Below are 12,001 nucleotides of genomic sequence, written 5' to 3'. Positions count from 1 at the left end.
TCAGAACTGGTTTAATGAAAAAGTCACTTTAAAGATTTGGTTTTAATTTCACGAGAAAGACATCTGTATTGAAATAGTGTGCAGCTGAGGTCCTCTAGTGTCGCAGTTGAATATGGCATCAACTTTTAAGATTTTGTGAAGTGTGTGTGTGTGTGTGTGTGTGTGTGTGTGTGTGTGTGTGTGAGAGAGAGAGAGAGAGAGAGAGAGAGAGAGAGAGAGAGAGAGAAGAGAGAGAGAAAGAGTGAGAGAGACAGAGACAGAAACAGAAACAGAGATACAGAGAGAAGAACAAGGACAAGAGAGATTACTACCTTAAAGTTGACTCAGCAAATGACCTCAGAAAACTAGGTTCTTATGTTTTATTTGTTAATCAATCTTAATGAAAGGTTTTCTTTGTTTTTAAGAGGGGAGGGGTTTGCATTCTTTCATGTGCACATAGTTTTCAATGTAATTGTAGTTGTTTTAAAGTTTGGAATCTTTTCCTTTACATAGTTGGTTTATTTTTTTTGCAGATGTTAATGAAAACTATTAATTCTTAATTGTTCTCATCTCATTTGCTTAATACTGGCTGTTGTGACACTTTAATATGGGAGAAACTATTTGATAAAGTAGAATAGTTTATAGATCAGTTTAATAAGAATTCTTTATAAATAGTAACTTTTGTTTTGTTTTGTTTTTTATATATACTTCATGGGGAATATCAACTTATTGCTTTATTTTAAAATATGGCTGACAATCAGGAAGTACCAGATATATGAGGGAAGAAATAGTTTGAGAGAGTCAAGGGAGGAAAAAAAAATTTAAAAAACTTACCCCAGAGGAAATGAAGATAACATACTTTTTTCCCCCCCAAATTAAAAGAATTCTAATAACTATCCTCAGAGAGACTCAAAAGAATAATGTATCCATAGCCAAAGAACAGGATGTATTGAAACGGAACAACTGGAGACCAGAAGAGAGATCTTGGAAATTAAATAATAGGCCATGCTCATAGGAGTATAAGTCTAAGAATAAAGTATAAAAGAATCCTGAAAGCTTCCACAGAGGAATAGCATGGTATCTACATGCTATGAAAAATTTTCTCATGACTATATTCTAGCTAAATAAAAAGGAAACACAAAAAGAATCATATGAGGTATAAAAAATGATAGTAGCTGATGATAAAATTCATGAATACAGTTATAATTATAAAATTATAGTATCCATTAAATCCTGATGACTGAGATATTTTCTCTGGAGAGCTAGGGGTTAAGTGGCTTAGGTTTTTATTTCTTTCTCTGCTTAGTTCCATGGTAAATTTTTACTATACATAGTGCAGCAGTGTACCAAAACACTTCCCATCTGTCTCAGAGTAAAAGCCAAGGCCTAAATGGCCTCACATGATCTAGCCCTCTGACTTGCTACCTCTCTGCCCTCATCTCCTCCCAGTTTCACCTTTTGCTCATTCTACTGCATACACAGTAGCTTCATTGTGTTTTTTGGTGGTTTTTTTAAAATTTGTTTTTCTTTTTTGAACTGCTGTGTATTCTTCCAGTTAAGACTTGCTTACTGTGCCCTCTGCCTGAATTACACATTTCCCAGGGAGCTGCATGTCTTTTTCATTTCCTTTAGATTTCGGCACAAATGTCACCTCAGTGAAGCCTTCCTTGACCACACTGTATATATAAAATAGCAACCCACATTCTGTCTTCTCTTCTCTACTTTTTCTCCTTAGCACTTAATCGCTATATATCATGTTATATATTTACTTGTTTATCTGTTTAGTCTTCAAGAAAGGAGCAAAGGCATCTTTCATCTGTCTTATAAAATTTGATAATGTAAAATAATATAAACAATAAAAAAAAAAGAGACTTCCTTGGTGGCACAGTAGTTAAGAATCCACCTGCCAATGCAGGGGACACAGGTTCCAGCCCTGGTCCAGGAAGATGCCACATGCCGCGGAGCAACTAAGCCCATGCACCACAACTACTGAGCCTGCGCTCTAGAGCCCATGAGCCACAACTACTGAGCCTGCATGCCATAACTACTGAAGCCCGTGCGCCTAGAGCCTGTGCTCTGCAACAAGAGAAGCCACTGCAATGAGAAGCCTGCACACTGCAACGAAGAGTAGCCCCCACTCACCACAACTAGAGAAAGCCCGCGCACAGCAACGAAGACCCAACACAGCCAAAAATAAGTAAATAAACTAATTAATTTAAAAAATCAGGAGTTAGAAAAGGAAAATGGAGAAGTATGTTAATTATATCGTCTTGCATAGTGAAGAGTTAATTATAATTACGTAAAAGTCTAACCACCAGAAGAGTTGAAAACACAAACTGCTAGAGATGGTTACTTCTGGAAAGTCAGACAAGGATGAGAAGAGAGAGAGATTTTAACTTTTCATCTCTTGTTCTTTCTTATGGTTTTAATTTAGAGGAGGGAGTCATAGTGAAATTATTCTTTTTTTAAATTGTATTTGGCCTTCTTTTTATGTCAAGTTTATTGCGATTAATTTACATACCTTACAATTTACCCTTTTTAGCGTGCAGTTAAATCAGTTTGGCCAACTCAGTCCTATAACCATCATCAAAATTAGAAATAGAACAATTCCATCATGTAAAATTTTCTCATACTCCTTTGTATCAACCCATTCCCTCCACCCAAGCCCATGACAATCAGTGATCTTTTAACTTAACATTTTTTATTTAATGTGGGTTCCTTGTAACCTGAATATAATCAAGTCTGAATTGGTGACTTTGGAGCAGTTACATATAATGTAATGGTTGATATATCTGAATTAAAATCTGTTAATTGGGCTTCCCTGGTGGCGCAGTGGTTGAGAGTCCGCCTGCCGATGCAGGGGATGCGGGTTCATGCCCTGGTCCGGGAGGATCCCACATGGCGCGGAGTGGCTGGGCCCGTGAGCCATGGCTGCTGAGCCTGCACGTCCGGAGCCTGTGCTCCGCAGTGGGAGAGGTCACAACAGTGAGAGGCCCGCGTACCGCAAAAAAAAAAAAAGAAAAAAAAAATCTGTTAATTGTTTTCTAATTGTTCCATTTGTTCTTTGTTCTTTTTTCCTTTTATTTGCCCTGCTTTTAGGTTGACTTTTTTTATATATAATTTCATTGTATCTCTATTATTAGCTTGTTGTTTATACCTTTTAAAAAATTAATTTAGTTGTTACCCTCATATTTATTTAGTTTTTTAAAGTCTGATTTAAAGTGTAAAAAAAAAAAGGGGGGAAGAAAAGAGATCTGTACCCAAATGTTAATATTAGTGGTTTGAGGATTGGGTTTGAATTATTCTCCCCTACTTTTCTGTATATTCTTCCTAACTTCCTATATGAATGATGTTTTATTTAAAAAAAAAAAAAGGGAGAGAGAGAGAGGGAGAGGAAGAGAGAGAGCAAGACAAAGAAACTGGGCATCCCTGTGGAAGTTGGCTTAAGAGAGAATAGGATAAGAAAGAAATGTTTGAGAAATTACTGGAGGTTGCTTTGTGGATTGATCTGGAAAGTAAGCTCAGGTCTATCTGCTATAAAATATATTATAGCTATTTTTCAGGGACATAGGTGTTTTGTCTTGAGCAAGATAGGTGGTTTTCATTGACTTAGTTCTGCCATATATCTGCAAGTGTCCTGATAATTTGGCAAAGTCCAACCTGCTGAAGGTCAAGGTCATTTGTATACCACCAATATTAAACTACCTTCATGGAAGAATTATACTTCAATTAGAGTAGCCTTTAGAAAACTACGTTCTTTGTCAGATCAATTCTGTTGTAAGTGGAAAATCAAAAATATGTCGAAGTAAATAGTTTAGAAAATGTGTAGAGTCTATTTTCTCTGAATAGAGGAGGTACAATAAAAATATAGCTCTTTGGGGAATCCCCTGGTGGTTCCAGTGGTTAGGACTCTGCACTTTCACTGCTGAAAGTCTGGGTTCAATCCCTGGTCAGGGAACTAAAATCTCACAAGGCACATGGCCAAAAAAAAAAAAAATATATATATATATATATATATATATATACACACACACACATATATATACACACACATATATATATATATCTTTGAATTTTATCAGTGAACCTCATTTTATTTCTTAAAACAGGTTCTGTATCTGCTTTGTAATTGACCTACTGATCTGTGACTCTTTTGTTTTCTTTGTAGATATTCAAAGGTTTTGTGCATAGCATTTGAGATACTTCAGGGCTTGCAGTATATGAACAAACATGGTATAGTACACCGGGCACTGTCTCCTCATAATATCCTTTTGGATCGAAAGGTAATCATCAAATAGTATATTAAATATTTGCTTTTTATTTCACATTGGAAGCTACTGAAATCAGGCCCACTTAGTGAATCAGAGGGACTGTAGAATTAGAATATGTCTTAAGCGTATTCATAATGAAAAGATTATATGAATGTAATATATTTGTGGTTGTTTAAAAATAAAGTATCTCTAAATTATATGAATCCGTGTGTCTTTCACATTCATTATTCTTTTTTCCCCAGACCCATTTTCTAACTTGTTTTGTTTTTCCTTCCATTCATTTTCTAAAAGATACATACACATTGTGTCTTCCCAATCCACTCCTTCTCTGAATTTGCTTTCATCTTAAGAAAGATTCTCTGACTATTTACATAGAATATTTTTCTCATAGCACAACTGAATTGTGTTTTCTCCACTTTATTCTTCTTTCCTACTTCCTCTTTTCACTTTATTCCTCATTTATTTTCTTTGTTTACCAGCTGTTCATACCTAGCTTCTTTTTTTAATTGGAGTACTGATTCTCTACTTGGAAATCTTATGGGGGATTTCTAAGAAGCTAGTCAACCTCTAAGAGAATTATGGGTAGCAAGGTGGTATTTTTTCAGGAATAATCATAATTTCATTCTTTTTCATAAGCATATAAAATAGTTTTGAGGAAACATTTTCTGGGGAATTATCTTTTGTATTAGTAGGATTATTCTTTTTCTCTGACTTTCTTCCAGACTTTCAGTATATATACCCTATGATATTAAAAATAAAGATAAATGGTGCTCATTAATTTCATACTTATGGTAGTAGAGTATCTAACTGTCTGAATTGTTTTAAAATATAAATGTTTTGTAATTCTGGGAAATAGAGTTCTTGAGAAAAAGAAAACAACTTTTAAATTGACTATGGTTTTATAAAGTCTTAAACATCTAAAGGGGGAAAACCTTAAGGGACTTCTAAATTTGTTTTGCCTTTTAAGAATCTTGCTTTTGTGATCATTATGCTTATTCTCAAACAGTATAAAAAATTGTTGGGAATCAAGCAGATTCACTAATATCTTGATTTGTGAACTGACCTTTCCAAGTTAAAAATGTCCATGTCAAGTTTAAATTATAACATTGTGAGTGGACTTGCAACTCCCTGAAAAAATTTTCTTTTGTGAAAATTACCACAATATATTCTAATTGAGGATTCAAGACAACTAAGAACATTTTTGCTATTTAGAGAAGCCCAGAAAATAATAAGCAGCAAAAATTTTTAAATGTTGTCATTTTGATATATAAAATATGTATGTGTGTATATATATGTTTGTAATGAATATAAAGCAGACTTCAAACACTGACAAATAGTTTTTAATAAAATTATGGCAAATTAAAATATAATATTTTCTTAATGTATCTGACTATATGATAGTGTCCTTACTTATAAAATGTATAATCATAATTTTCCGTCAGTGATATTAAAATATTTTATAATGATTTTTTTTCTTCCTTTATTATTATAGGGACATGTTAAATTGGCTAAATTTGGACTTTATCACATGACAGCATATGGTGATGATGTTGATTTCCCAATTGGGTAAGAATTTTTTTTTTCTGAGTTCCGGCTTAAACTTTCTAATCTTTAATGAAGTGTGTATTTTGTTAATTTATTATTTTTGACATAAAACTACCTTTTTAAAATTAAAAATATCTTAATTTTCCAAATACTTCTAAGAGTAGACAATGAGTTTTTCCCAGCATACAAAAGGTCCCTGATGTTGATCTTTCATTGAATTGGTAGTGAGGCTAGCAGATTATTGACTTTCTTCACCTTATAATGCTTACTAAAATTAATTTTATTTCATTCAGAATTAGGTAAATTTAAGGCAAGATGGCTGACAAGATTCTCACTTAATGATAATGTATGTTCCTCAAAAGACAGAAAAATCACTCTCATATTATCTTCTAATATTTCTAAGTTTAATTCCCTGTTCTTTAAGATGTAGTTGTACATTAAGCTTCAAGTCGAGTCACTGTAGCTGTCAGAGGTAATGGGGTGGATTCTCTAACTGAAAGTCTGTGTATAAGTTTGGAGAGGTTCTGATATGGAATTCCAGATTTATGTTAGCCTCCAAAAAAGGAATGAAAGTTTATTTCATCCTGGACTCAATTGAATGCTTTGATATAGATGTCTGTATTATATTTATTGTTTGGTTGCTTTTTAAACATGTTAATAATATAATTCTTTTATAAGTGTTTAATTTTAGATACATAGAAGTTACAAAATAGTACAAAAATTTCCTGTATAGCCTTAACTCAGACTCCCCAAATGTTAACATTTCACTACATTTTTTTCTCTTTCTTTTGTCTTACACATATATATGTATTTGTGTATAATATATTTTTTCTGAATTATTTAAGAATTATTAGTGTATATAATGGCCATTTACCCCTCAATACTTCAGTTTGTATTTCCTAAAGTAAGGAATTTTCTTACATAACCACAAAACAATTATCAAAATCAGCAAATTAAAATGATATAATACAATTTTCTAGAGACCTTAAGCATATTTCTTAATTGCTGTGAGATTCTGTTTAATAGTATCGATTTGTGTTTTGCTCTTTGGGCTCCCTAAAGTCAGTTCTGTCACTCCATTATTGGGAATTATGGTTTGGAGTCATGGAGTATGTTTCTGCAGGAAAACATTGCCTAAAAACTTAACTAGATGTTTTTAAAAAAAGATCTCATTTATAAATTACCTTTCATCTTTGTAAGTTAGCTTATAGTTTTGTCACTTAAAATTTTCATTAGCTTGGCCATAGCTATAATCTTAAAATAAATTGTTTAGTCATTCCTTCCTTTATTTATTAAGAAAATATTTATCAAATACATTTTCTTATGGCTGCTGGATATACAAACATGGATAAGATAGGTTCCCATTCTTCAAGAAGCTCATTATTTACTGGGAAATTTTCTGTTTTGATGGCCTACTTATTAATGTGCATAAATTCATAGTCTTATAGTTTTACATACCAAAACTTGTGGTTGTAGGCAACAAACAATTGTTTTCACAAGCACAAAAACAATATTTTATAAAAATAGCCTACGCTCTATTTGTTTTAAAAAAAACCTTTTGAAATAATAAAATTCAGTTCATAATAAAGCTCTGGTATCTTCATCATATGTAATAATTGCCTTTTAAAATAGCTTTTAGGCAGCTGTAGTTAATGTGCTTCTTCATTTTGTCTAAATTTGTATGAGAGAGAACTCCAAAAACCATACAAACAAAAATTAATTTTTTGCCTTTTACTTAAACGTTCTTTAGGTTATAGTGATGAATAGAAGAAAGGAAGTGATTTTTCTTAAAGCACATCAAGGATTTTGAAGAGTTGTGTTTGAATTTAAAATGCTTGGATAGAATTGGTCTCATGTGCCATTTGGTTTGGCTTACTTTGAAGTCTTTGACCCAAAAGGTCTGACCAGAAAGTATCAAAGAGCAAAATGTGAAACATTAGCCAGGAAAAATAAAGTGATCAAACAGCTAAGTCATGAAAGAAAATATTTACACCAGAAGAAGCTTGCAGTTGATTCAAAAGACAAATATTAAAGAACAACAAAGTAAAATGTTAACATCTGTTTCAAAATATTGTAAAGAGTTAGAAATTGGACATTCATTTTATTTGGCCAGTAGCTTAATACCTTGTTAAAGCATCAGACAGATGGTGAAAGCCACTTACATTTATCTCACCAGTCATACTCACGGCAGAGTTCCGGTAAGAGTGTTAAAATGCTATGCTAAAGAAGAGACACTTGTTGAAAGGAGATAATTTACATTTAAAAATCCTAAGTTTTATTATTTTTATTAATTAACAAGTCCTTGATAGAAAGGAAATTAGAATTTTGGGAGCAAAAGTCGCCTCTGTACTTCCAGAGATCACCAGTCAGAAGTTTTAGATATAACAATTTACCCATAGTATTGCTTGACTTTTCACTACCCATTCTGTTATTTTGGGGTTAGATGTGCTGGAAATCAGGATTAAAAATGAACAGTTTACCTTCTGGATGTATCATGCTAATGATGACAAAGCTAAAACATTGCATATGTGTCATATTTTTCATTTTTAGAAAACTTCTTTATGTATTCACTAATATTTATAACAGTTTTGTGAGGTAGGCATTATTATTCCTATTTTATAGATTAAGAAACCCAAATCATATATAGAATATGTGATAGGACTGAAGTTAGAATACAGGTATTATAATATTAAGTTCATTGCTTTTCTACTAGACTTCACTTGTCTCCAGAAGTTTCACACATTCATTTAGAAGATCAATATGATCACCTTAGGGTAAAATGATATCATAGTACAAATTTATGTGTATGAAAATGTGCCTCAGCCTCTTTAGTTATCAAGGAAATACAAATTAAAACTACAACGGTGTGTAGGTCCCACCCACCAGGTGGCCAAACATTAGAAAGTCTGTCACTGCTGTCTAACAAGTGTTGGAGAAGTAAGCAATAGGATCTGTTGTACACTGCTCGTGGGAGTATAAATTGATACAATCCCTTTCAAAAAACATTTGGCATGATATTATAAAGTTGAAAGTGCACATGTCTTATGGCCTAGAAATTCAATCCTAGGTTTATACCCTTGGGGAAACTTTTGCAGATGTACACATAGTATTTCTAGGAACATTGTTTATAATAGAAAAAGACAGGAAATAACTTAAATGCCTATTGACATTAGAGTGAATAAATTATGATATATTCATAAAATAGAAGTAAAATTAATGACTTAAATCTACATGCAACTATATGGATGGCTCTTTTAAATAACGTTGGTTAAAAAAGCAAATCACAAAGGAATACCATCAGCATAATTCCAATACTATAAAGTTCAGAAATGTGCTTGACTAAACAATATACTTTTTAGGGTTACAAACATATGGTAAAGCTATAAAGAAATGGAAGAGAATTATAAACACAAAAATTCCAGTTGTCTGTTCCTTTTGGGGGATACCAGGGAGGTATAATTAGGGAGAAGCAGAGAGGGACCTTTAGTGATAATTTCATATTCTTTACTTAAACTTCTTGATAGGTACATGGGTGTTCTTTTAAACTTTATTCTTTATACCTTATTCATTTAATCTGTCTTTTGTATTTACTAAAGCAATTTTCAAAAAACTTGTGTTGGTGAAGGTAAGGGGAAATAGGCACTCATATTGCTTATGAGAATATAAATTGCCATAACCTGAAAGGGCAACTTGGCAACATGAATCAAAATTTAAAATGCATCTACCTTATGACTTTGTAGTGCCATGTCTAGGAATTTGTCTTTCGTCTACACATACATATTCATGGGAAAGGGAATATTTGTAATATATCCACGTCAGCATTGTTTGTAATAGCAAAAGAGTGGAACTTCCAACATATCCTTCTTCAGAGTTGCTTTAAGTAAATTAAATGCATCAATACAATGAAATTATTGGCAGTTTTCAAAAAGAATGAGGCAAATCTATACTTATGTTTTTAGAATGATCTCTAAAATATATTTTGAGTGAGAAAGGGTACAGAATAGTGCATATAGTGTGCTTCCCTATGGGGCAATGATGATGGGTGATAAAGTTTATTTATACATACATATGTGTGGGTGACTGGAGTACAGAGATGGGAGAAAGTCTTACCTTTCAATTTATATATTTTTACAGATTTTGACATTGCTACTATTCAAAAGAATAAATACTATTTTCAAAGATAATATATGCTTTAAATAAGAGTTAAGTATAAAGAGAAGATAGTTAAGTATAAAGAGAAGAGTTAAGTATAAAGAGAAGAGAAGATAAAAAGAAGATAGTAAGGAAGAAGGAAAAACGCCTGGAAACCTGGAAAGCTGCAAGAAGGCAATATGTTAACACAGAGGAAAGCAAAGAAAGGAACTAATATTGCAGACACACGATAGGTTTTAAATTATTTGAGACTCATGTATTTGCTCTTGATTCCTAGACATAGAAGCCTGTATTATGGTTAGTTTAGAATTCTTCCTAGAAAGAGTTGTCTAATTGCATTGAGCTTTTACATAGGTCGTACTGTACTGATAGTAAAAATGTACCACTACATACTTCTTTCCCCCTTTCTAGCTCATAGTAATTATTCATTTCTAAAATATACCATTTTAGGTATCCATCATACTTGGCACCTGAGGTAATTGCACAAGGAATTTTCAAAACCAATGATCATGTGCCAAGTGAGAAACCGTTGCCTTCTGGCCCCAAATCAGATGTCTGGTCTCTTGGAATCATTTTATTTGAGCTTTGTGTGGTATGTATAAAGAAATAGTAAACTCATAAAAATAAATTGTGTGTTTCTTAGGAAAGTATTTTTGGATACGAAGGCTATTTAGTAATATCAATAGCATGTTTTTGCTTTGCAAATTGACTAGATAACAGAGAAAAAAATCTCAATTTGACTTCGTAAAAAATCCTGTTTGACTATTTGTATATTATTTTAGTATATCTAGAAATATTGACGCTTTTATTAAGTATTAAAAATATACACTGTACTGGGCTTCCCTGGCGGCACAGTGGTTGAGAGTCCGCCTGCCGATGCAGGGGACACGGGTTCGTGCCCCAGTCCGGGAGGATCCCACATGCCGCGGAGTGGCTGGGCCCGTGAGCCATGGCCGCTGAGCCTGCACGTCCGGAGCCTGTGCTCCACAACAGGAGAGGCCACAACAGTGAGAAGCCCGCGTACCGCCAAAAAAAAAAAAAAAAAAGATATATATATATATATATATATATATACACACACTGTACTAAGTGTAAAAAATTAAGCATATTTAGAAACATTTACACTAAAACTGCTTACATGCTTTGGTATGTTCATTCTCTCTCTCCCTTCTGTGGTATTCTTTCTTCCTTAAATCCCTTCTCCTCTGTTATTCTGTCTCCTGTAAGACTGACTTTGTAACTGAGTTGGCTTTTTATGAGGCCTTCCTGAAATATCCTCTATATTTATTAGGGTAATAAAGACTATACAGCTATTAAAAACAAATGAATTAAAACTGCAGTAGCTTAAAAAACACAGATGTTTTTCTCCCTCATGTAACAGTCCACAGAAAGTTAGGGTGGGCTCTGTTCCACAGCATCATGAAAAAACTTAGGCTCTCAGGAATGGCTCCACCATTCTCACCACCTGATTTCCAAAGATGCTCTCTTTATCCTCTTTTTTAGCTATAAGGAAAGAAGAGGAGTGAATTCATGGTAACTGTCTTTAAAAAGATGATATAAAAGTTGCAGATATCAACTCTGTTCTTTTCACTAGTGGCACTTTATTCATGTGGCCACATGTAGGTTCAACAGAATACAAATCCCTAAATATTCAGAAAGAAGATCAGGATGGATTTGGAGAGACAACTAATATTTTGTCAATCCTCCCTCCAAATACCTGCCAGGGTTAGTTCCTGTCTTCTTTTCTCTCCTTTTCTATTTTAGCATTTGTCATGTTTGTCTACATGGACAATAAGGTCTTTAAAGGCACACATTTTTATTATTCATCTGTTGTTCTGTCTTCCAAGAGATGTTTTTTTTAACATCTTTATTGGAGTATAATTGCTTTACAATGGTGTGTTAGTTTCCGCTTTATAACAAAGTGAATCAGCTATACGTATACATATGTTCCCATATCTGTTCCCTCTTGCATCTCCCTCCCACCCTCCCAATCCCACCCCTCTAGGTGGTCACAAAGCACCAAGCTGATCTCTCTGTGCTGTGCAGCTGCTTCC

The 12,001-nt window shown here is 33.3% G+C and overlaps 1 protein-coding gene across 4 annotated transcripts in view; it reads left to right on the top strand.

Moving 5' to 3' along the window:
- TBCK (TBC1 domain containing kinase) overlaps positions 1-12,001 on the top strand; it is a 232,024-nt gene that overhangs the window by 41,194 nt on the left and 178,829 nt on the right. For all 4 annotated transcript variants that reach the window (XM_060012853.1, XM_060012854.1, XM_060012856.1 and 1 more), the window contains 3 exons: positions 4,148-4,262; positions 5,743-5,816; positions 10,398-10,539. In XM_060012853.1, the coding sequence (XP_059868836.1) occupies positions 4,148-4,262; positions 5,743-5,816; positions 10,398-10,539 (331 nt within the window). The remainder of the gene's footprint in view (positions 1-4,147; positions 4,263-5,742; positions 5,817-10,397; positions 10,540-12,001) is intronic.

Source organism: Delphinus delphis, chromosome 5 (assembly GCF_949987515.2).
Source record: "Delphinus delphis chromosome 5, mDelDel1.2, whole genome shotgun sequence".
Classification (NCBI taxonomy): Eukaryota; Metazoa; Chordata; class Mammalia; order Artiodactyla; family Delphinidae; genus Delphinus; species Delphinus delphis.
The sequence above is the reverse complement of the archived record's forward strand: the minus strand, read 5'-3'. Positions and strand labels throughout refer to the sequence as shown.